This window comes from Grus americana, chromosome 3 (assembly GCF_028858705.1).
Source record: "Grus americana isolate bGruAme1 chromosome 3, bGruAme1.mat, whole genome shotgun sequence".
Taxonomy (NCBI): domain Eukaryota; kingdom Metazoa; phylum Chordata; class Aves; order Gruiformes; family Gruidae; genus Grus; species Grus americana.
The window spans coordinates 46,920,426-46,947,917 of record NC_072854.1 but is presented as its reverse complement, the minus strand read 5'-3'; the positions used below and the strand labels follow the sequence as shown (position 1 = coordinate 46,947,917).

Here is a 27,492-nt window from a genome sequence, read left to right as displayed (position 1 = left end):
TACATTTGTAGACGAGTCTTTGACGATGCAATACATACATATGGTCCTAGGCACTATAACATCAACACTGGAGTTTTAAGAATGTGTCTGCTTCAGTTACATCTGTTCAGTACATTCCTACTAGAAACCCATTCTCTAAGGTAGGGTCTGCTCACAACAGCTAGTGGACGTTAAATGTTTTGGCAGTTCTTTATTGATACAAAATTCAGTCTCTTAGCATGCCTCTCAGTACTTCAATATGCTCATACTTCTGAGGCAGCTATAAAAACCAGTTCTTTCATCAAATATGTTAACTACACGTTCTTACATTTCAGCAACAATAAATTAACTGCTCAAGCAGTTGAAATTCTCAAATTAGTTTCAATACATGATTTGACCTGCATAAAAATAAATAATTTGCACTTATTTTTTGTACATTATGTTCAACTAATGAAGACAAATGTATTAATTTGTTTTAGTTACAGAAGAACTGAAGCTCAGCACTTTTATGCATGTATAAGTGATGAATACTACAGTTCAAATTATATGAAGGATTACAGATTAAGTGCAGGCAAGCAGAAGAAAAAGGCCTCCTGTGTTGGCACATGGTTTCCTATTTATTCCTGCAGAGACAGATCTGTTTATGTCTCATCTCTAAAGACTGGTAAAAAATGCTCATATTACATAATTTGTATGGTCTGAAGGTATTAAGTAGCTTCAAGAGAACTAGGGTGTCTTAGCAATAAAACGAAATGATTGCTTAGAGATTTTTTATTATTATTATTATTATTATTGTTTGTACTGCTTTAGATTTTGAAAACTATAGGCAGGGGACAACGTTTATACTTTTAGTATTGAAGTTCAGAGTGCACAAATTGCACAGTGTTCATTACATTTCTTATTTGAAATTGTCTCAGAACATATAATATATATACATAAACACATATGCACATTTTCTATGTAGATAGAGTGATATAAGATGGAAATTTTTCTCTACAACAGGTAATAGACAAGGACAGCTCACATATCCTCAGTGTCCCACACAATATAAACAGGAAATAGCTGCACAGTCTGAAATCTCATAAATTATTAAATGGAAAGACAGTGTTGACTGTTGGGTTTAGTACTTTACAGAGGAAATCCAGGAACATATTTTCATCAATGCAAATGTTAAACTTCTGAAATATTCCACATTTTCAGATATGTAGAATTTGGTTTCAGTTATGTTAACCAAGTGTATTGTTAACAACTTTTGGGACTAAATTAATACATCATTTACCTGTTATTCCTTTCAATTTTGGAACTGCCTGCTTTTTGAGAGGTTCTCACATCATTTATACCTATAGCTTTATTGGTTTTACATAAATATGTTTGATCATTGTTGTGTAAAAAGTATAGACCTGTTTATCAGTGTCAGACACAACCGAGTTAGTTACTGCAAGAGTTTGCTTGTTATCACTGCTTCCTTCATACTATGACTAGTGCTGATCCAGCCTCATTAGCAGTTACATAGTTAAACATGAAGTAAATTAATTTTATGAAAAAAAAAAGATTAAAAGTATTTTGATAGTTTAGGTAAGTAAATAAGCTCATATACATGTCAGTTTTTGCAAAGCGCAGCACCCCGATGCCAGTTTAAAATACCAGAAGGAGAAGGAGAAGAAAGAGAAGAAGAGAAAGAAGAAGAAAAAGAAAAAGGAAAAAAAAAAGAAAAATAAAAAATCCATAAACAATGGCACCCAAATACTAGAATAGAGTAGAACAGAGTTGAATACACTAGAATAAAGTAGAATAGCATAAGATATGATATGATATTTCAGCTGGAAGGGACCTACAGTGATCATCTAGTCCAACTGCCTGACCAATTCAGGGCTGACCAAAAGTTGAAGCATGTTATTAAGGGCATTGTCCAAATCCCTCTTACACACTGACTGGCTTGAGGAGGCATCAACCACCTCTCTAGGAAGCCTGTTCCAGTGTTTGACCACCCTCTCAGTAAAGAAATGCTTCCTAGTGTCAAGTCTGAACCTTCCCTGGTGCAGCTTTGAACCATTCCCATGCAACCTGTCACTGAACACAAGGGAGAAGGGCTCAGCACCTCCCTCTCCACTTCCCCTCCTCAGGAAGTTGTAGAGAGCAACGTGGTCGCTCTCAGCCTCCTCTTCTCCAAACTGGCCAAACCCAGTGTCCTCAGGTACTCCTCATAGGCCATACCTTCCAGCCCTTTCACCAGCTTTGTTGCCCTACTCTGGACACATCCAAAGACCTTAACATCCTTCTTGAATTGTGGGATCCAGAACTCATTATCATTATGATACTCATCTGTGTCATAATCCTAGTCCCTTCAGAAGAATCTACAACTGCAGGATAACCATACTATACATTCTCATTCAATCACAGCTTAAAGAGTAGACTGCCCCCTATTTTGGTGGTGGCTATAATGTCTCACTGGACAACCATAGCTTCAATTCTGAGATTCATTTTTAGGTAATTTCTGGAAAATGGAAGTCTTTTTATTCATACTTTAGTCTCTGTTAAACTGGACTTCACAGTTACAGGTAGCACCTAGAGCTGGAAAAATTTCTAGCTCCACTGTGTTCTAAATATGAAATGGCATAATAGATTTTCTTCAGAAAACATTCAAGGCATTTGTTTAAAATATTAATTTGGATGTAGTTCATGTTCTAAGTGTAGAAACTGCTTAACAAAAAAAAGGTAATTTAGACATGTAGCTGTAGAATTCAAGGCTTTGGTCTTTTAAAGGGTGGACGAAGCATAGGAGGCAACATCCTACGCATCTATAAGATGATGAAATGTTATTCTTACACCTAAAAGACATTTACTTCAATTTTATCTACTTTTTATTAGGCCAGCCCCAAATGTAAACTAATATTTAGATGATTAAAAAAACAGGCTGCAAATCTCTGTCTGGAATGATAAATGCAGAAAGGGAGGAGGCTGAATGAATTCTAAGAGGAGAGTTAAGGCTATCTTCATAATACCTTTTTTCACTTTCTATTGCATATTTAGGAAATAACAGTAATTTTTTTATTATTTTTATTATATTAAGTTTTAATCTTTGACATTACAAGCACCTGTTAAAAGCTTTTGTTCTTAGGTAATTTATATTCCCCACTATGCCTTCATTTAAAATTTTCTATATTTGGAAACATGCACTTAAATAGAAATGACAGGTAATGAAATCTTTTGTAAAATACCTGCATTAAGAACATGATCAGGTCAGTTAAAAAATTTCAATATTATAAAATAAAAACTTTCAGTGTGAATATTTTTTCTAGGTCACTCCCTAGAGACAGAATAGGTAGTATAAATCAGCTGAACCTATACAGTGTTATCGGATACAACATGATAATTAAGTGTTACACATTTGCTGATTAAACTATTTGTTTAAATTCTATTTGAATCCACCAGCCTATCACTGGGGAAGGAAGAACACTACTGTATTGCATTTATTAATGGCTTAGATAAATATAAATGATTCATGAAGTCATATTCCTAGAGAAGATATGAAATAGCAGATCATAAATTATTGTTTGAAACCCTTTTTTTCTGCAGTGAAATCTTTAATTTAAGTGAGTGGAGTGTGAAATACTCTTTCTAGATTCTATGTCTGATGAAATTATATGAATACTACTGTCTTCAAAATGTGCTTACTCCAAACAACATTTTAATTACATGCTACACAGCTGACTGAAATTTTTAAAAAAAAAGAAAAAAAAAAAAAAGCCAACCCCACTCTTGGCTCTGATTTACCAAAAATAAAAGAATTGAATGCCTTTAAATGCCCACATAAAACAAAAGTTAAGATGAACTACATTATGAAAAAGTATATAAATAAATTTCTATGTGCAATTGATCTGCACATTACATTAGTTGGCCAAATAGACTTTTTGGAAGTCATAGGTGAGTGGGAAAAAATTTGAGAATCTTTAAGAACAATGTACTGTGGAAAATATATTTTTTCTCTAAGAGATAAAAAAGTTTGTAAAGAAAGACATTTTATTTGATATTTCATTAGAATTTACAAAAAACAGAACTTCACTAAAAATGGCACCTCTGAATCAATAGAACATGAGAGCCTTGAAGTTCTGTTTCATCCTTTGAACTTAAGTGAGTATACTGACATCTGGGGCCTGCAGCCAATGCATCTCTGCTGGAAGGCTGTTTATTTTATTGGTATACTTTTCTTTTTGACATGGGAGGTACAACTTGTTTGTATCACAGTAGCTGCCACCTTTCTGTTGTGAATATACAAATATACACTGTGCAGATATATTTTATGTACTTACATGAATAAATTTTGATACCTGGATCTGTTTTACTATTGCAAGTTATTGCAGCTTTGTAAGTTCCGTAAGACTTAGCTTGGCAATGAAATGTTGGTAGCTTTATCCGGTTGGTATGTTGTCCCCAAAATACACTGGTTAATTTCATTCATATCCTGAGAGTTCTATTTTATCTCCATGTTCAGTGAAAAGTCTTTATATAGTTGAGGGACTGACATTTCTTTTTTTAACTATTTTTAAGTTAATGATTAAATATTAAAGATCTGACCCTCAAACCCTTTCCAGCATTTTTCAGGGCATCTTGGTAGTCCATCGGTATAGAAAGATCAGGGACACAAACGGTGATATGCTGTAGTAGGAAAAGTCATAGTTTGATCACAGCAAGGGAAAAGTACGTCAAAAACCTAGTAAAACTGAAAAGACTCATGTAACAGATTCAGCTCACTATGTTTTGCAACTGAAATATTATTAGTATTAATAGCACAATTTATTTTCTTGTAATACCTACACTGGAAGAAAGGATTTAAAAATGTGTATTTCACCTTTTTCTCAACCTGTCTTTTATCTCACCATTATCAGATATTATAGGAATATCACTGCTATACAGCTAAAGCCCCCTCTTAATCTAATTCTGCAACTTTCCACAGCTCAACAATCACAGAGAAACAGTAGAGAAATGTCTAGCTCTAATTTCTTATATGTGCCATATCGCCTAAACACCAGTTTCTATTTTGTATTTCTTACGAGTTAGAAGAAATACGTGCAAATTTTTAGGATTACTTACACCTACCATTTTTCATTTTCAAAATGTCAGAGGCATTAGTTTGCACGTATCTCCACACATGCAGAGTTTGTCTGGCGTATACATGATAGTCCTGAGTTGCCACCTAAGTGCAGAACATCTGAAAGGTGCATGCTCAGTAGATCTGCTCATATGGAATGGGTTTGACATATACACTTGTCAGCCATTTATGTACTCCAGGTTCAACATAGAAGCAACTGGCAATTCAACAGAAAATCTGCCCAAGCCAGATGGAAAGTAGCCTGCTGTCTAACATGCTGAAGAGAAACAGGAATTTGGAAAAGAAATAAGAACCTCAAACCACCCCAGAGAGATGAAGATTTGTTTTTTTTCCAAGAGGTGATTTCAAATATGTTTCTTCCATTTGGACAGTAAAAAGTGAAAAAAAAAAAAAAAAAGTGAAAAGTAGCTTTGCAGACCATTAAGGCCTTAATACAGAGTGCATAGAAACTAAATTTCTAACCTTTCATGTGGTTCACTTCACATTAACAATGATATTAATAAATACTCACTATGGAAAATAGCATTTGTCACATAATATTACTGTGTTTTACATTATGTTGACCATAGGAAAGTCATATTAACTGTGTTTCTTTAGGACGTGAAATGTATATTGCTGGATAGACTAGGTTTTCTTGAAAACAAGTTATAATTTATGTTTGATAAGAAGACAGTAAGCATGTGGAAGTATCATAAACATGATAAATTTATCCCAACTGGGATTTATTCAAGAACAAACTCAATTTTAAGCACCTTTATCTTCATCATGAATGATGAAGAAATGGGACATTTAAAACTACTGGAGGTGATAAGTAACACTTTAGAGGATCTGTCATTAAAAGTGGAAGCTATTCTGCATACCCAGAGGGTTTGTCCTCTCTCTTCCCTCCCATCCCTATTTGTTCATTTGCTTTCTGTGTCTTTTCTCTCTTTCTCTTTCTCTTTCTCTTTCCCTTTCTCTACTTCCCTCCCTCCCTTCCTCCCTCTCTTGAATATCAACCTTGGATGATGAAGTGTATGCCCACACAAAGCCAAATTCCAACCACTAAAAGAAATATATATGTATTTCTAACAGAAAACTGTACATTATACATATTCATAAATTTATTATTAGAAATCAACTATACCTCACACTTCGAGCTTTATGCATGTTAACAAAAAATTTCCCATCTGCCAGATTCTTTGATGAAGAACACAGGACTGGTAAAATAGTGCCTCCTAATAGGATATGCCAGAATAAAGCCAATACAAAATTTGGGCATTTGGAGGTACAAACTGGAAGAAAGAAAACCAAATATGCTCTTGCAAAGCATTACACTCTTGGTTAGAAAGTTGGAAAGGTGGAAAATAAAACAAAACAAACACAACCCCAGTTACAAATAGGTTCTCCTTTACCTGCTCCAGAGTATCAGTTGTTATCAAACATCTCATCCCAGGTCTGTTCTTCCCTTCTCTTTTCACTATAAACGACGTTTTTCTAAACTAGCACCAGATGTCTCTGGCTGAAAATTAATTCAAGTATATACAAGACTGTTACCTTAATTTATAATCATGTATCATGAGAATTCATTGTATGTATACCTTATTGAATTCACTATTTCTACTTTATTTTTCAGTGCTGCAGGTGTCATATGTGACATTAAATAAAGCTAACAGCAAAGATATCATACAGAACGCTACCTTGCACCTATTCCAAACGTCAATGTATTTCATTGATTTTAAAGGTGTACACTGATCCTACTTTGTGCCAAAAGTACCCTGTTTCCAATTTCCTTCATCAAGGCTACATTTTAGCAATCTAAACTTTGCCTACTTCACTAATGCTTTTAGAAGGATTAAAATAATCATGTAAACTCAGACTTTGCTTCTTCAATGTGTTTGGAGGAAGTCGATACCTATACACTGCCTGATCTGCTGGTTTTTCCTCCTCTTCTTGTGGAACTTACTTTCTCTGAATTTAAAACTTTCACATCATGAACAGAGAGCTTTTACTGTACTACTCTAAGCTGGTGCTATATTTGGGTTGTTGCACTTTCCAGGTGATTATCCTACCATAAACTACTCTGATAGCATATTTTTCTGTTAGGAAAGCTTTTAGCTCTTCTGCTTGTAGCTACTTAGACTCAAGCAAATTATGTTCTCACTAACTATTTTTCTATTAGCCTTCAAAAGGAACAAGATATGTTGCACCTACTTCCTTTGATACTGTTCTCCAAAAGTAACCACATGTACTCTACTGTATTTGACATAAGGCCTGTAACAACGGTATTCTACAAATTTAACCTTACATGCAAATATTTTTGCAAATTCAAGCCACTATTTCAGGAGATGAACTGGATATTTTTGTAAATTTGGAGACATGACATCTGTATCTTTCAGATACCTTGCTTCAAACGCGAATAGTTCTGTATTGCTCTGCTTATAGACGTGTTGCTTCCCAAACAGGCACAAGCAGTAACATGTGCTTTGTTTGTGAAACCATTACACTGTAGTTTTCCAAGCACTTGACAAGTTACTCTTAGGATTATTAACTCTAAAAAGATATTACTCAATTTTGTGTCTATAAATTTCTTCCACAATCATTAAATAATGATGAAATCTACTTCTGTAGATTTAACCATGTCATAAGTTCTTTTAAAGACTCAGGACTATTTTTTTTTTCCTGTAGAAATGGATTAGCTATAATGCCTGAGTTTATTTTGTATTATCCGCTCCACTATAAGATTTTTTTTACTTGCTTCCTCCTTACATCCAATACTTCATCCTCTAATCTTTAACCCTAGAAGTCTGTTTCTGGCTTTATCATTGCTTTTCATCTGTTTCCTCTGTTGTTTATGCTGCTTCTCTGATTTACACATAATCAAAATAATTTGTAAAATAGCCTAGTCTCTCTGATTGCTATCACTTTGGTAGTTCCATGGGCACTTAGATTTCTGGGGCATGATTCAGATGCTTCACCAGTTTGCATGTAGCCTATTCAAGGGTTTTAAACTATCACCAAGATTTAATTATCCCCATACAAAATCTAAATGGAAGGGAGTTTTCACCCTCAAAATAACAAAAGGTTTATATATCAGAAAATATGAAATGCAAAAAGAGAAGCGGGACTGAAGTCCAGTCCCTTCTGACACTTATATGCCTACAGAACATACTTAGCAATATAAGAAGCCACAATGATATATGGATTAAAACTAGATTCCTAACAACTAACTCTTCAAAGACAGAAAGAACAGAATCATAATTTCTGAAGGAGATGTCCATTTCATAGTGAATTACTGAAATCATGAAAATTACAAAGATGTTATTAAAGTTACGGTACATATCTACAACATAAGGAAACCTACATTTGATAATACTAGATACCTCTTTATCCAAGATACTCCAGCAAATTTTATTTCTTAACCATCCTTACCATGTGCTTGTTCTTAACCATCCTTACCATGTGCTTGGTCTAAAGTAATGAACACGACTTTCTCCATAGAGATTTTTAACACAGATAAAATCAGTACTAAATGTAAGATCTATTTGAAGAAAACATAAAACATATTCACATTAATCACAAAGCGATAAATCACTCTTAAAAATAAAGTTAAAATAAATATTGGCCTTGCAAAGAAGTCAGCAGAATGATCTTACAATATTAAGCAGGATCATTGTGCAGTACTGACAGAGTCTTTACATCACACCATTTTTTATTCCCATCTATTCTGAAATCTAAAGCCAGATCCTCAGCTCATGTCCTTCAAAAGTCACTGCAGTCAATGAGAACTCAGCACCTCAGTGCTTGCTGAATCCCATCCTGTGCATTCTAGCAGCCAAACTAATGTCTGTAGTTAGCTTCTAATCTTTCAACTAAAGTTTTGTACCTAGTCAAGAACATCTGACCTGGAAAATATTTACAGGATTGGAATTATTCTGCAGAACCATATTCCACAAGGTTAACTCAGTATTTCTGTTGTCTGTGAATTGTATGTGGTATGTTATGGAATCATTCCTCCTCTTTTAAGAATCTCAGTGATTAGCCCTCTCAGCATAGAAGTATTATCCCCATTTGCTAATTCAAGCCTTGTACTACTTAGCACCTCATTATCTAAAGAGATTAACATTTTAAAAACAACTTTTTACAAAATAAAGTGCTATGAAAAGTATTTTTTGTTGTTGTTGTTGTTGAACATATGGAAGGCACCTTGTAAGAGAAATATATAATAAGAAAATGTCCAATTTTTTATAAACTAACTTGTTTTTTTCTGTTTAGAAAATTCAATAAAATCCATAAACGTTGATCAAATATCTAATGTTTTCCCCAGGTAGGAAAGAAAGAACAAGAAAAAATGTTATCAATGTAGAGAAAGCAAGCATACTGGAGCTTTTCTATGCTACTACAGCAACTAAGATTAATGAACAGAGAACAAATGGTTGGCGTATCACCTACCCATGGGAGTTCCAACGCCGTAACCTTTTGAGTCTATCAGGCCTCCAATCTGTGTTAGGTTACAGTTCCGCTGTGTGACAAACTCAATGGTTGTCGACTCCATTAAAAATGCATAATCAGAGGTAAGCACACGCTGGATACCTTCTTCATTACTTTTGACAAGTACTGACTGCCTCCTGCTACTCATGAAGGCCCACATCTTGTCGTAAGTGGAGATTTTGGATTTCTGAAAGACAAATAGTAGATGCAACATGAATAAGAATAATATGCTTGTAAGAGTGAAAGCTAATTCTCAGTTTGCACATTTCTCTCATCATATTTTACTACGTGTCAGGTTTCACCAAGGCATTCTTGTAAGGGTGCCTGTACTTTTCATCTCTTCTGTACATCTCATCTGATCTGTGTAAAACAAACCAGCTGGACAGATTCTCAAGAAAATGCACAATATCTGTTGTTTATCGGGGGTTTTTTATAGTTTATATGGTTTTTGTAGGATGCAGGTCTACAATTATTTGAAATCAGTGGAAAACTATCAAGCATTTCACTGTAGCCAAGTTCATCAACAATGTTGGTGAGTGTTATAGGACAATCTGTGGATTCTGACACATTTGAAATTTTCACTCTTATTTCAGTCAGAGACTCTTGAGCAATTCTGAAAACCTAATGCATAATGTGGCAACCTGAAGTAATCAAATCACTTACAGATGGCAGTATATGGAGAAAACAGTTGTGAGGGAGAGGGCAGCAAACATTTTATCCATGGTACACTGCAAAAATACTTGGAGAAAGATTTTAGGTAAGGGATAGTATCACACTCTGGTCACAGTAATACTAGCTTGCCATTCAGAAATTAACTACTAAAAGTCCTAAAAATGAACATGTGTTTTCTGCTTTAATATTTCCAGCAAGCAACAAACTGTCATGATAGGGAGAGGCAGTAGTTTGGGACAAAGTGATGCTGTGCAACTACAGAGGAGTTGCCTCCTTTCTTTCACCTCAGCTTCTTTTAATAAAGATATTGCCTTCCATCATCTTTTTAAAACACAGTGCTTAAGAAATCATAACCACTGGTTAAGTTGAAAGTATTAGAAGTATTGAATATTTTATATTACATTTGCCCCGTCTGTTTAATAATGTTTCAAACTCAAGATGTATCAGAAAATGTTCAATAATGTTAAATCTTGCCTAGTAAATAAAATGTAGAAATACAGCATAAGAACTACTATAATCAGACTTTTTAAGGAGTCTTTCATCTTTTAATGTCAGCCATAAACATGACTCTGCCATCAGCTCTGGTGGAGATACTAGACAAAGATTGACACTACAAACCTTTCTGAAGTTCATCTTGGCAGCCATAAATTCTGCCCCAGAGGAGAATTAGAAGTGTATGTGGAATAAAGAGAACATTTATTTAGAAAAAAAAGATGACTTTGTCCCTCTCCTGAGATACAATCTAAGAGTTATTTCACTCTGCCTGGGGACTTAGAAAATCAAGCATTTGAACTAACTCTAATGTCAATGCTAACAAAACTGAAGACTTTTAGGTCTCTGCATGAACACATTGTTACTGTACCAAACATAGTCTGTGGCTGATTGCAAAATGAAAGGCGAAATCATTTTTCTTCAGAATATACTGTGAATGCATAGAATAGAGAAGATCAAACAGATATGGTCTCTCCTTGTAGGATTTGCTTTGAAAATCAAATAATTCTTGCAAGCATTTAATATTGCACTGTAGCTTAACATACCTTAAGCAATACACATCAGCTCTGTAGGAATCTAAATTACTATGTAATACAGAAAGGATGGAAAATGAATGTTTTTCAATATTTGTAAAATTTTACCAAGAACCTGTATTTAATTCTTTTGACATACAATCTTTACCTCAGTACACAAAACAAACATTTTAGCCACTACAAATAATCTGAGCAATATAAAAAATTGGCAAAGAAAACAATTTTAGTAAACTGTTAGATACACATTGCTGATGCATGTTGGGGGGGGGGGGAGAAAAAGCCAAATCAGCTATAATATAAAATAAACAAAGAATAAAGAACTGTAATACATAAGCATTTCTATATTTCTGTTAAAAAAAAAAATCCAGGATGAAAACATGTTAGCAGGGGGAATGGTTGTTCTCTACTGAAGCATTAGAGCACGTGTAAAAATACAATATCCTCTAAAGGACAGAGTGCTCATAGTACGATGACTGATTTAATCGGCTAGGATAAAGCCCCAGCTATTACTGAAAAGGAAGGACCAAAGGTCACAAAAAACCCAAACAAAATAACCCCCCAAAAAAACCCCAAACAAACAAAAAACCACCAGAGAAAACTCCTGCATAGGATAGCTCACTTACTGGAACAATTAAAACAAGAATAGTAAAAAAAAAAGTCTACACATGATTAGTGAGACTGTAGAAGATAACACAAAGCCTAGAACGTCAGTGCACATGGCTCACCAGTGTGAAGCTAACAAGGGTGGTAGAAAGTGCGCAGTGATCTCTCAGTTTTGTCATATAGGCAGAACACTACAATGTCTTTGCACTGCTTTCTTCCACCACTAAAAGCTAAATGTCATAACTGAAATTATGCCAAGGAAAACAGCCAATCTACTTGTGACCACTAAACTCTAACTAGCATTTCAAAATTCTTACTAAAAAAAAAAGTGTATAGTAGAGGGTATGTGATTTGTTTTACGCACATCGGAGAATGTATTACCTGAAAATAAAAAACCAGCATTTGATTCAGGAAAATACAACCACAAATGGTTTTCCTCTGTGTTTCGCAAACTACTTAGCAGACTCACGTGACTAAAATCAAGAAGCCAGAACAATCAAAAGCATCAGGAGCCTATTTGACATTGAACTAAAGAGAGTGACGCTCCGGTATGTACATACTGCTTCTTGTGGTTATGACTGTGTCATTCATACTGATAGAAGCAGATGCTGCAATTTACATTATGTTTCCATATTTTTTCACTGCGTGCAAATCAATCTGGTTAATCAACTTATATACTCCACCAATGAAGTGTATTATTTTAACTGGGTTATTTCACCATATTGTTTCATCTAACTGGAAATCACTGTCTGGAAATCCAACCTAACTTGAAATCAACTGGAAATGATGTCTGTATAAGATAACTTGTAGTGACATGATTTATCATGCTTGTGTTCCCTCAGTAATGCTGAAGACAATGCAGAGTAGTAAGAAAGCTCCCTACACTTTGCAACATTTGAATTTCACTGTAATAAAAGAAAGAGAACTAACTAACAGGAAAGATGGAAATGAAAAGGTTAAGCAAATCAAGAAACTCATCTACCTGGTGCATAAAATGGTAGCTCTTGCAACGACATTCAGAGGATAGTCAGTGACATAGAGTTCATAAATTAAAGATCATTGGAAGATAATTGTGCATGTCAGGGATCACAAAAGGAAGCATGGCAAAGGCTCTAAGTTAGTCTAATGTTATGTACAAATGTGAGGCTGGAAGGAATCATCATTAGTACTGTGTTACTGCTCTATCCTGAAGCACTGGCTAGGAAAGACAAATATCTGAGCAGTGAGACTCTGGACCGCAAGGTTAGAAAAATATCAGGATATTGAAGGAATGCCAGAATAAACAAGAATCAAAGGACGTGGAAGCAGACCTCATAATACAAGACAAGATTGGATAAATGCATAGCAAAAATGTGGCAGGCAAATTCTGACATTTTTCTACAAAGGAAAAATTACAGATCCATTACAGGAGACTTTTATTGTAATGATAGCATCCAACTTCTTTCCTGGCTTCTAAAAGCATTTGGGTGTCACAGACAATGCTTCAGCTTTGCTTTCACCCATGCAATATTTAAACTCAAAAAGAGGCTGTAGTAACAAAGGAAAGATTAAAGGTAATTAAGATTAAATTTTGAGAAAAAAATAAGTAAAAAAAAAAAAAAGTCATAAGCCCCGGTCTTATATATTTTATGAAAGCACTCTCCCCCACATAAGAATTAAACCATGGCAATCTTTAAGTCAAACCCCCTCCTCCCCCCCACAACTCCTAATCCTACTACGCTATTTTCCATTTATGAAACTGCCTATAACAGCTATGTGACTTTTGTTTTCCTGAGCTTTGATTTTTTAGTGGACACAGGCCACTTTTTAAAATTTGTTTGATTCATGGGGTTTTTTAAGGCCAAAGGCTCATTTTAAGTCTCATTTATTCTGATCTTTTGTAATACACAGATTGTGAAATGTCACTTCTGAATTACTTCACCAAGCTCATCATCTATGTGTTTGCATTGACAAAAAGAATGACGTATGAAAAGTGCATTCATAAAGACCCATCTCTATGAGCCTTAGCAAGGTGCCTGATATGGTATCTCACAACTTCCTTGATGACAAGCTGGTAAGATATGGACTGGACAGATGAAGCACCTACAAGTGGAGAACTGGCTGAGATGTTGATCTTGAAAGGTGGGTAGTTAATAGCTCAAGGCCAGATTGGCATCTTTTCACGAGTGGAGTGCCTCACGGTTCAGTCCTAGACCTGATACTATTCAATATCTTTATAGACAGTTTAGAAAAAGGTATTGAAAACACCCTCACCAAATTTGTGGACAACACAAACAGAGAGGAGAGGTAGATACACTGGAAGAAAGAGCTACCATGCAGAGAGACCTCAAGAAGCTGGAAAATTAGTATAACAGGAATTGCATGACATTTAACAAAGATAAATGCAAAGTCTGTCCTGGGAAAAAGTAATCTCAAGCATCTGTACTGGCTGAGAATTGACTGGCAGGAGCATATCTTGGCTGAAAAGGACTTATGGATTCAAGAGGACAGCAAGCTGAACAGCAGCCCATCCTTGCAGCAGGAAAGCAAACTGCAGACTGTATCAGCAAGACTATAGCCAATAGAACAAGGAATGTGATTAAACCACAGTACTTGGCACTTGTCAAGCCACACCAGGAACGCTCTGTCCAGTTTTGGTCCTCAAAGATCGAAAGAGATGTTAAAATTGGAGAGTGTCCACCAAGGTGATCAGAGGGCTGGAGATCTTACAAAGAAAGATTGATGGAAATGGTGGTGTTCAATCTAGAGAATGGAAGGCTTACACAGAATCTAATCATGTTCTTCCATTACCTAGAGAGGTTAGAGAGAAGTTGAAGGTACTCTCTTCATTAGGGTGCATGATGACAGGATAAGAGGCAGTGGCCCAAGCTGCTGAAAGCAAATTCTGTGTGGATATAAGAAAAAACTTCTTCACCATGAGAACAACTAAACATTGGAACAGGTAGCCCAGACAAGTAATCAGATCACTGGAAATATTAGAAACAACTTAACATGGGCCTGAATAAGCTAATCTAAGGCCTCTCTTTCAATTAGGAAAGCAGATTCCCTCCAACAAGAGGAAGGGAACTCTAGAGGTCCCTTTCAACTTTGAGTTTTCATTGATTTCTATGATTCTTTATCAGTATGAATTTACATACAGTAGTGTTTCTGGAGACTCTTCAAATTCTGACATTGAGTAATTTCAAGAAAACATTTTTTCCTGTTTGGGGAAAAAAACCTAACACCACAAAGCAAACAAAAGAAACCCCAAAACCATTGTGAACTTATGTAGTTTATACATCAAACCAAAGGCAAGCCCATTATTAGCCAGAGAAATGTATGTTTTCCCGTCTTTTTCACCCTCCAGTCTTTTGCAACTCAAGTAGACTCATCCCAATTGTTTCATACATGACCCTTTGGAAAACCTGAACACCAGTATGGAAATCCAAGCGGAATTGTTCATATAATACATTTATTTTATTCACTCATTCATTTTTGTAAGTTTGACATTTTGTTTTGACAGATGTCCTAAATCTACATAGCTGTGAAATAAGGTAGAAAATACATTTCTGATGTTCTTAATAGCAGCAAAAGCACTAATGTATCTCAAGATTTTTTTCAAAACATAAGAAGTCTAGATGTCAAATTTATGTGAAGCAAACTGTATAGACGACCCTCTTCTGGCTCATAGCTGTTCTAACACATTTGGGATATGTCTCCAGTATTTTAGGCCACAGAGGATTAGTACCATTAATAGAGAGATAAACAAAGTTAATTAATTGAATACATTTCAAATCGTAGTATGACAAGCTTAAAGCTGAGAGAACAAACCAACAGCCTAAGGCAAAGAATGTTTTGGGAACACTGTAATTTTCCTCAAGCATTATAAGTACAGGGAAATTCAAAGATAAGGCAATCTGAAAGAATTTAAACACTTGCATAAATGAAAATAAATTGTAAATAAACATGAATAGCCTGCTTGCTTTCCTGAACTGTCTGTCACCAAATAGAAATTTGTAAAGGCTAATTCCTACTGTTCAAATATCTATAAAGGACCAATGATGTGTTTGATCCGTTGTGCATTTTTTCTACTTCTTGTTTCTGTAATATCCGTGTACACTGATCCACCTCTCCCAGTTCTTAATATGAATCTGAATTCTTTGGAACAGGTCCTGTTTTCTTCAAACTGCTAAATGTTTGTGAAGTGGACAACAATGGGATCCTGATCCATTACTGGGATTTCTGAGCTAAACAGGAAAGTATGCAAATAATGATGAATAGCAGAACCAGCTAGGGGAATCAGAATGCAAGATATCAGATCTCATTAATTTTTTGGCTTTACACAGTATCACTGCATGTCCTGTTTCAAGATATTTTGGTTTAAATAGTCCATTTAAATTTGTTTTAATGACTGAAATAATTTATAGTTTCCGGTAAGCCTTAGCTAATTGTACACTCCAAAAGTAAGTGTTGTTTTTGAGGCAGCGGAAGCAGTATATTTACTGATTTTGACATAGCTGAGCACATTATGCATAAAAAGCAATTTGGTCTTAACTGCATATCTGCACCTGATGCCTCCATGATATAATATGATGCCATAGACATTCCAAACTCTGCATTCACATATGTTGCTATACGTTAAGGCATAGCTTTTACAGAGCATCGTGCTAATCACTAGCAACTTAAGTATGCCAAAAATATTATGCATTCCTCCACCTGTGCTGGACAGCAGACCAGGTTTAAATCAGCTTAGCTGTCCTCTATCACCCAACAGACTGACTGTGTTAATTCAAGTGAATTCTGAGTATCATCTTATTTTCTTACCAGATTAGCAACTAGTTATAAAAATGACCTTTGTAGTACTGTATTTTCTTTATTGTCTCCTAGAACTATGAGACTGGCTTTTTCTCAGTCATCAAAGAAAAGTGAAAAAAACAGTCTCCTTTTTATCAGACTGGTCTCATTGACTCTGACCTCAGGGTATTTCTTTTCTCCTTTTTTTTTTTTTCCTTTTTTTTTTCCCCTTTTTCCCCTATTTTTACAGAACTGCTGAGGCCTGAAAACCCCTAAGTGAACCAGCCAATTTAGACTTTGTTGTGTCAGCATAAAAACAATAAAACCAATGCATACAGCGTTCTCTCCTCCATAACGGCAGTTTTCATGGTCCATAGAGCACAAATGAAAAAAGGTAGGAAAGGTGTTTCTGCCAAGAATAGAGCCAAAAGGAATGAAAAATGCAGTGCTCATAGAAAGACATTTTTACTGTTCTGCGATTGTGCTGACTTTTTATTTTAAAAACCAAGATTTTGAACAAACATTAAATATTTAAAGTAATTTATGGTTAAAAAATCCCAAACCCTAATGCTATTGAAATAAGTTTTCACTATCAGCTTTGACCTGGAAATAAGTCAGGATTTTATAGCTCCAAAATCACTAATGGACTTCAGAAAACTTCCTTGCCTTTTATACTAGAACAATTTATAGTCCTCTACTGAATTATAACTAATGTCACAACCGTTCTTTTTGTAAAATACTGTGGAAGATGAGAAGCATGATATTTCTCATACTTCTGTAGGTTTCTTCATTTATAAGTAGGAATAAGACATTAAACAAAGTTAATCTGTTTTTAAAGCAGATCCTATATTCTGCATGTTCTGTAAAGATAAATCCACTTCTGCACATTCTACCTATTCTCAGATACAAACTGCAGTACAAAACTCCACACTTCATTTACACTGTGTCTGAAAGCAATCTCCTTTTATAAAAGCAGTAAGTGTGTAGTTTCACCATTGGGACTGAGCATGAAGTTCACAAATACTACTTTAAATATTTATCTCTAATAGAGTAAGAATTTGTCACAATGCCATGAATTTAACAATTGTATTCTCACAGCATCTACACTGGCATGGAAGATGTTTGTGCAATGTTCAAAGCAAAATTAATATGCGCTATGCCCAAAACACTCTGTTGCTGTAGTGATTTGAAAGAAACTCATCAGGCAGCATTAGAAATCAAACTCATAGCATTCAAGATCTCTTTGAATGAGGAAAAGGGATAGAAAACCCATTAACTATTATTTGCTAATTTGTCACCCAAAACAATTAGGAATAAATATTGCTACATTTTCTTCACAGATTTCAAAAACTTAATGGAAGTTCCATTGTATCTTTTTTCCTTTTGGCACCTGTCAAGCAGCAGTGTTAGCATGAGTTATTGCCTGTAATGATAGTCATCAAAATCAGTCTAGTGTCACAGACAGATTGGTGGGTTTTTTCCTCCAATAAATTCCACCATCAGTTGCCAGACCTAACAAAACTCTCAACATCCAAAATAGACAATAATTTCAAGTATTTCTTTACAAAATAGCTAATGTAAAATATTTGCCAGCTTTATATTAGCATAAACAACCACTGAGGTATTCTGCAGTGGGATTTGGATTTAGCATTCAGTACTTTTTATTATAATAAGAAAATTACCAACAACACTGGACCATATGTGCTAGCTAAGAACAGCTGAGTCTTTCTCTGTAATCGTCTGACCTTGGTCAGTAGAAAATTGGAGTTAATTCAGGCAAACAGGATTGATGCCATATGTGGTTCATATCAAAGGTATAGAGGAGTGGTAGGATACTGATCAGAAGAACTGTTTGTTTGTTAGCAAATCTGTCAGGTCTTGGAATAATTCTGGCAGTTTTACCATGAAACACTTGTAGTCTCCTAAACAACATACTTGAGAAGATAAGCAACATAACACTTAAGGAGCTGCTTTCCTCCAAAAATGGAGAGGTTAAAAAAAATTAAAAAATAAGAAAAAAAAATAAAAGATCTCAGATGAAATGCTACAATAAAAGACATGGGAACTTTTCAGCCAAACTGGTTGCTGAAGAATACATCACGAAGAATTCATCTACATGCGTAGATGAATTTACATGTGTACGATAAGTGATCTGTACAGAAAATATGACCAATAGCAGAATTATAAGATGTAGTTTTGAGTAATTGTTTAGCATTGATACATAGAGTTCCTACTCAACTTTTCAGAAGTAGATGTGGAAAACTGCAGTACTTACAAAATTGGATAACATGTCCAAAGTTAGAGTAAGATACCATTCATGTATTTATTTGCCTACTGTAATTTGGACATCTGTAATAGGTGAGTATAGGCAGTGTAAACGCAGCTGGTAATGTAGTTTAACAGAGAAAGGGATATAGTATAGCTTCTGGAGACTAAGGAAGTTATACAAAGGCTCCGCTTCTTTTATAATTTGGAATAGCCAGAACAGCAAGTGTATGGCAGAACAGAGGGGAAGGGAATCTCTTTCCAGTATATTAAACAGTGTATTCTAGTTTTGTCAGAGGCAAGTGCTCAAAATTAGTTGGAATAAACTAATTGGGAATTTCCAAGGAAAGAAAAAGGAAGTGAAAGGTCATCACCAGTTTATCAGTTTGACCAGTGACTTAAATCAGTTATGTTAGTGTTTTCTGTTAAATAACTCAGCCAAAGACAATTCTAAGATCTCTCAGGCTAGTTCTGTGCCAACTACTTATTTTATTATTGCTTATTACAAAGGTCTTAATACATAACTGAACTGCCCAGAACCATTCCTGGAAAAAAACAACACAAAACAAAACAAAAAAAAAAGCCTCCCCAAAAAACCCAACCAAGACCATTTTTAGAAGCATTATTGTGTGTGGTCTTCTGAAACTATTGAATCAAAAATTCCAATATTTTTTATATTTTGCAGAGGAAAAGCAAAAGCTAAATCAATGAAAACTTCATGAACTATATTTTCACTACTCTATATGAACTGTAGAAACCTGATGTGGTGGTTAAAATCTACCTACACCTGTGTAGGTGTATTTACAAACAGCTGTGGTGTTTGAAATCTACCTATGAAAACTGACAGTTTGTGGTTTCAGTAGAACCTTGGTTACTATATCTTCTTTAGGAATAGGTTACATATTGAACTTTAAATTGCAAAAGTAATTTTAATTTGAGCACATTTGACATTGGCTGTAGGAACAGATACCTATTTCTGTGACAACAGCGAGGTCTGTACTGGGAAGAGTTTGTCATATCGTGTGGCCTGAGCATTGCAGCCTGAAAATTGTGGATTTTTTATTCCTGTTAGTTGCCCTGAATTCTTGGAAAAATCAAGGTGAAAATTACTGTAACCTCTTATTTATTCCAATTTTCACTATCTGCTGTGTGCATAGATGATGCAAACATAGGTCCAAGTGTAGTCTTATTAAACGTCATCTTCAATGACAGAAATCAAAGTTAAAATGATAGTAACATTGAGCCATATCAGCTAGGACAAGGAAATAAGAAGTTAGGCCAATGTAACTTTCCATCCATCCTTACTTTTTTTTTTTTTTTTGGCTACATGATCAAATATGGCAGGTACATATCCTACTTGAGAGATAATATGAAACTTCAGTGATAAAGTGAACACAGAGAATTCAAAGATCGTTTAAGACTCTCAGTAGTACACAGATCAAATGATTTTTTATAGAGAATTCCTGAGCTGGCACAAAAATTTTCTGTGGTACTCGGCAAGACCATACCATGTGATGTCCATACATGCCTTCATGATATTTTAAGCTTTCTAACTAAAAATTTCTACTAATTCCAGCAGTAGAAAACTTTTATTATTGACTAAAATATTAAATTACATGTGTGCATTTATAGTTACAAATGGTAAAAGCAATTACACTTTATTATCTATTAATTTGGGGGGCTGCACAGAATTTTATATCACCAGTGAAATGCTTCAAATATGCCTTCAAATAATTACTGTATGGAATGTGACATCTGACTTCTGAAATACAGTCAAGAGGAGGAATAGATATTTGACATTATATACTAACATGCTGTAGTGGAAATTCATGTGCCATTACAGAAATATTGTATGGGCTAGTATGTCATATCATAACTCCTAGAAAATTATTATGTTAACGATTTTATGGCCTTATCAGAACTGCTATGGATTCTAGACATTTCCTCCATGGAACTGCTGGGTGTAGCTGTGCCACATACTGCAGATTCTGCATTTCCCCTGTCAAGCTGTCTGTAAATTGATCAATTGGACATCAAAAAGTGATTCTGTTATTCATCCAGTAAAAAGCTAAAGGGAAACACAATTTCTGAAGAAGTCTGAGGATTCGTTAAGTTAAATTTAGCTAAATTTATATTAATAGCTTTGCTAACTTTCTTACCAAAACAAGCCAACCTTTTCTGGATGCTACCAAACTATTCTGCTGAGCAGTTTCAAATAACAACTGGGATTATAGTGTTTGACATTATTCCCTATTTTGTTGATTTAATTAAACTATTTGTGAAAAGTCAGAAAATTCCATTCTAGGAAATTTTAAGGAAACTAATCTATGAAAAACTATTTTATAAACCTTCAAGGAATAATAACTAAATATGTAATAAATTACTATAGTAAAAGTTAATACCTGTTCATGTCTTGCTGTTCATACATCACATAGGACTGAAAACAATGGCCAAAAAAATTAAAGTGAAGGTACAGAAAACTAATAGAATTTATTCTACATTTTAGACCATACCACTTACATTTCTCTAGTTTCCATGTAGTTTGACTAAAATAGTTGCACTGACAGTGCTTGTGATTGTATTTTGGCACATGTTACTGATGTCACTGACAATGTGTTATTGTGGTTATATTGTTTCAGGTGACCCTTCACTGCTCAGAGATAGGATTGCAGAGATCAGCTATGAGTTTGAAAGTCATTGTGTTGGCAAATGTGTAGTAGCAACACTGCAGACCTGATTTCTCTGCGTATTCCAAGAAGACAAGCAGCCAAAGTAGTGACAGTACAAGCAGCTTCCAACAAGACAAAGTGGATGAAACTTTTTGGGGAAGTAAAGGAATAGTTTAATCTCTGTGTTGAATACTGGTCATCTGCTGAGGTTGCTTGAAATGGTACCAATTAACATAATAGTTTTTTTCTAACTGGGACCTAGGTCAGCAGTTGGACTGATACACCACTAGTTCACTTCACAATAATCAGCTATAGATAGATGATAAACATCATCCCTCAGCAATAAAATTAATAAAGAAAAATAACCTGGTTTAAGGTGCATAGCTCTATAAACATCTTTTGACCTTAGTCATAAGGTTAAAATAATCAACAGTAATCAACTATTATTGTTTCATTTTAGCAATAGTTAACTTCAGTAGTGTACATAAACACAATGTGTTCAAAGTCATTTCTCAGAGTACTATATTCTTATTAATTTGCATTTATATTCTTATAATTTGATTCTGGTTTATGTTTATCTGACAAAGTTGCACTGAACATTCCAGGAAGATGCCAATTTACTGAAGATATCTGAGAAGAGTATATTTATGTTCATCATGACAGATGTGATAACATCTGTCAATTTGCACACTCTGTCTATTGAGATCACGGCAATATTTGCTGTAATTCTAGGACTGGGTTTCTTTGTAGCAAACGTATTCTATAGCTAACTTTATCCTACAAGAATGGATAATAACCAGATATTGTAGTATCCTTGACAGTTTTTTGCCTTTAAATCCAAAGAGCTAACTCAGAAATGATTAAGTTGAAAGAAACAGCAAACAAAAAATTATATACAAGCAATAGTCCTACAATCATAGCATTTTCTTTGCATTATAATTAGTCTCCATTTGATTTTCTCATTTTGAATAAAATGCAAGAATAAAGAAAATCCCAGTAACTTGTTAATTTGCTCTTCTTACTCCAGGGTTGCCTAATCATATAGCATGATTCTTCTGGTTTTGCCTGCTATTAACTATTATCCTAATGGGACTTGTATTTCCTTCACTGTTAGGCTCAGAAAAAAACTTGAGCAACCTGTAAGCTTGACGGTTAAAATATTTGTCTAGCTAGAGTTAAAGAAGGTTACAAATTTGAAATGGCTCATCTTCCATTCCAGAAGGAATATTGCTGACACTGAAGCTGGTAAGGGAAGGGAGAACCAGCTCATTATGTGCTATTAATGCAATCACTGCCACCTTCCTGAATGCTCTTTTGTAGATTTCTTGCAAACAAGGCCCATTTAGGATGCATTAATTAAAATGGACATAGAACATGCAAGGAAAATAACAGTATGGAGTCTAGTTCCCACTTGTAGAGAGGATGGCACATACACCATTGTCCCGGATTACCACAGCAATCACAGAATCACAGAATTGTTGAAGTTGGAGGGAACCTCTGGACATCATCTAGTCCAAAATCCTGCTCCAAACAAAGTCTAGTAGAGCAAGTTGCCTAGGATGTTGTCCAGGGTTTGAATATTTCCAAGGATGGTGACTGCACAGTCCCTCTGGGCAACCTGTTCTAGTGCTTGACTTCACAGTAAAAACATTGTTTTTTCTTATGTTTAAATGGAATTTCTCATATTTCAATTTGTGCCCATTGCCTCTTCTTCTTTCACTGGACGCCACCAAGAAGAGTCTGGCTCCATCTTCTTTACACCTTCCTATCAGGTATTTATAAACATCAATCTATGCCCCCCACCCTCAACCTTTCTTTCTTCCAGGTTAAACAAACCCAGCTCTCTCAGCATCTCTTCTAATGACAGATGCTCTGATCCTTTAATGCACTTGGTTGCCCTTCATTAGACTTCCTCCAGTACAACACTGTCTCTCGTACTAGATGCAGCACTCCAGTTGTGTCTCACCAGTGCTAAATAGAGGGGAAAGATCACCTTGCTTTACATGCTGGCAACGTTCTGCCTAATGCAGCCTAGCTGGTCAGCCTTCCAACTTGTACTGGTACATGGGGTTATGCCTTCCCAGGTGCAAGGTTTTGGCATTTTCTTTTGTTGAACTGCGTGAGATTCCTGCTTGTCCATTTCACCAGTTTGTTGAGGTTCTTCTGAATGGAAGCACAACCACCTGGTCTATTAAGTACTCCTCCCAGTTTTGTATCATCTGTAAACTTGCTGAGGGTCCACTCTGTCCTACCATCCAGGTCATGAATGAATCTGTATGGGACCCAATATTGACCCTGGGGGCAAACTGTGTGTGACTCATCACCAGCTGGACTACAAGCTGTTCATAACAACCCTTTGAGCCTGGCAGTTCAACTAGTTTTTAGTCCTCCTCAGTCTCCACTTATCTGGTCTGTACTAGACTAGATAGATATCCTTCACCAAGGATATAGAAGAACAATTTCTTGTCCTTTCCTTGTGTTGATCTCTCCTCTAAAGTCTAGTAAAGGCACTTAAAATAGCCTATAGGAAAAGTCTCTTTATACTTATCATAATGCTTTGGAGACAAAGTGGATTTCTGCTACACTGAAGACATCTTGTTTATAAACCTATTTTGCCTACATCTTCAAGTACAAAAAAGTAACCATCTATCTCCGTTTATCTCTATCACTACACTGTTTTGCTTGCTAGGGATAATGACTTGGTTTGAGACTCTCTTCCTTCTTATTTTAATTCTACCTTCTCTACTGTTTACAGGTGTTATATTGATAACAGTTTGAGAAGACAAAACACTATCCCTTCTGCCCCCAACATATAAGTAAAAGTCAATCATTGAAAAAAAATCTTTTTTTTTTCTGTAGAAAAGTTACTAAAATCAGTCTTAGGAAGCTCAGTTTCCTTGTTCGAAACCAAGTTTTCATAATTCCCTTTGATATTTCTCTAGAATTATCCTTAGCTCTCTTCCTATTGATTAGAAAAAATGGTTTATCTCAATATGCCAGTCTTGAGTGCTTGCCTTAAGAATCTTTAGTGCGAATTCATTAAAACTTGCTCACTGTGCCATAGCAATCTGAATTTGATTTCGTGACCTTTATGTCTTGCTTTAAAAATTTCAATGTGTTTTAAAACACTAGCTTATTTGTTGGGGTTTTTTGCCATTTGTCTGCACCAAAATGCTCCTTGTTCACCTCAACTGTTTTGATCCTCACTCACGTATAGTATGATTAATGCCTAAAGTAGAGATGTGTTAAGCATTTGCTTTGACCAGCTTATTTTTCAATTATTATTTTATTTTATTTTATTTGAGTCTTTTTTGATATGTATGAATTTACATCATCCTGGAAGCTGACAAAAGACTTATGGCAATCTTATTTTGTCCCCCTTTAAACAGGCTTTATCTAAGCAATACCAAATACCGTAGCCACAGTGCAGTACATTTTCTTCTGGATTGCAGGGCAACCCATTTTCTTGAAGTGATGGAGAAGGGACTAATAGGAGCTTATGCATAAATTTATTTGTCTTTGGGATCAACCTTTTGACGTCCTCGAAGACAATGATAAAGCTATTTCTTACTGTCTACACAGCTGTCCTAGACTGATTTACAGGTTATAAGTTAGTCTGCTTCTTTGTTTTTATCATCCATTAAAACAAATATACTATCCTAAGAAAGACAAGAAAGCTAGCGAATCACACTCATCAATGGATATAAAATACACCAGCTCACTGAAACCATCTTATTTTTTTTAAATGTTGCTTAAATATCCTGCAAGCTATAATTAATTTTCATTTAGTTCTCCTGATTCTAATAATCACTCAGAAATTGATACTAAAACTATTGTCCTTTTAATACTTGTGTCTAAATAAATTAATTCATATTTGTTTTTGAAGTCTCAGGACCTTCATTTTCTGAAAGAAAATTAAAATTTCATACATTTGCAGGAAATTTTGTCCTTTAAAATTACCATCAAAAACAAATGGAAGACCTAAACATTATGTATTTCAAACTTTAATTGTGTATATATTGCACCCATTATATAAAATTGGTATAGAAGTTGATGTTTCAAAAAAGGAAATTTCTATAGGTATTCTATATCTGTGAGGAGCTGTATGTGGAGGACAATATTATTTTCCAAGTACAGAATATCAAAAACTTACATCTAAATCAGAGATCCTTAACAGAATTCTAACCTGAGCTGGCTAGTTTGGAATGGAATGCAAACAAAGGTCACAGATAAACATCAGTGAGAAATAAAAGATACATTTTTTGTGAACACTCAAACATAAATATTATGGACCCTCTGACATGATAATCACACAGGCAAAATTTCTGCTATTCTTTTTGGTTTATGTTTAGAGTGCTTGTTTGAATGTCGTGGACTGTATTTCTGTTTTCTACTAAATGTTTCGGTAATTCATTAAAACACTTATTTAATAAAGTAAATCATTGGTATTAGCAAACCATGTCCATATAACCAGCAGTCTATGCCTTCAATTCTTGACTCTGTGGTGCAAATTGCCTAAAACATTATATGGATTGATAATACAGCTCTCATTCATTCATAGAATCATAAAATGATTTGGGTTTGAAGAGACCTTCTACGAACATCTAGTTCAACCTCCCTATCGTATGCAGGGACCCATTTCACTAGACCAGGTTGCCCAAAGCCCCATCCAACCAGACCTTGAACACTTCCAGTGATGGGGCATCCACAACTTTTCTGGGAAACCTGTTCCTCTGTCTCACCACCCTCATAAAAAAATTTCTTCCTTATGCCCAATGTGAAAAGGCCCTGGTAAAATGTCTCTCTCTGTTTTTCTTATAAGCCCCCTTTAAGTACTGAAAAGCCACAGTAAGGTCTCCCCAGAGCCTTCGCTTCTCCAGGCTAAACAACCTCAACTCTCTCAGCCTTCCTTCACAGGAGAGGTGTTCCAGCCCTCTGATCATGTTTGTGGCCCTCCTCTGAACCCACTCTCAAAGGTCCATGTCTGTCTTGTACTGTGGCTGAAAAGATATCACCAGAAACAAGATATATAGTCAGACATTCAGAAACTGAAAGAAGTTGAAAGAAGGCTTAGAACTCCTAGAAAATAATTGTATTTATGGAAACAGGAGTTTGTGAACATTCTTTATATTCTGATACCCTTTTCTAAGCAATATAAGAAATTATGTTACTTTGACAATCAGAGAAGAGACTACTCTGGAGTAGTAGTATATATCTGCCTAGGTATGTCTAGATTTGGAAGAAGGCATTTTTTTCTTAAAGAATCAGCTACCACATTTTCTCTGAAGCATCCTTAGTGTTCATGACCCCAAATGAAGAACATTTTCTCAATGAGCAAGCTGAAGCCTTCAGCCCGGATAGGACTCAACAAAACCAAACCAAACCCAACCAAACCAAAAACCCAAATCAAAAAAACCTGAACTAAAAAATATATTAGCTTTCTAAAGATGTCCTATCATTATTTTTTATTTTTGCTTGATTTAGAAGGTGAGATATAGCTCAAGGTTTGTGGGGGCTATTTTGTTTTGGAATGTAAAAAAAACCCCCAACAACAGCAACAAAAAAAACCTATGAAGCTGTGTTTGTGAAATGTTCCAATTAACCTGAATGGAATATTGTGTTTGGTTTGCATTTTCTCCCAAATAGTCTATCCATGACAATGAAGATTTTGTCTCTGTCTGAAATGCAGTGTGAGGAAAATGTTTTGGTATATAAAATATTTCTTCAGGGCAAGAAAGTCAGAGTAAAATGATAATCAATATGCTGTTGTCATACAGCCCCTAAAATCCTTTCTAATGATCCAAGACAAAGCTTTTTTCTTTTCTTTAAAACATTACTTATTTTCAGAAAATCAGTTGCCATGAAATGAAAATCTTCATTTTCCTTTTCTTTATACCTCCCTGTCAACACCCCCACTGTAAAGCCA

The 27,492-nt window shown here is 35.1% G+C and overlaps 1 protein-coding gene across 1 annotated transcript in view; it reads right to left on the bottom strand.

Moving 5' to 3' along the window:
- The window catches only part of GRIK2 (glutamate ionotropic receptor kainate type subunit 2), a 431,194-nt gene that overhangs the window by 27,069 nt on the left and 376,633 nt on the right, over window positions 1-27,492 (bottom strand). Inside the window, exon 15 of the mRNA XM_054822179.1 lies at window positions 9,521-9,746. Coding sequence (XP_054678154.1) covers window positions 9,521-9,746 — 226 coding nt within the window. The remainder of the gene's footprint in view (window positions 1-9,520; window positions 9,747-27,492) is intronic.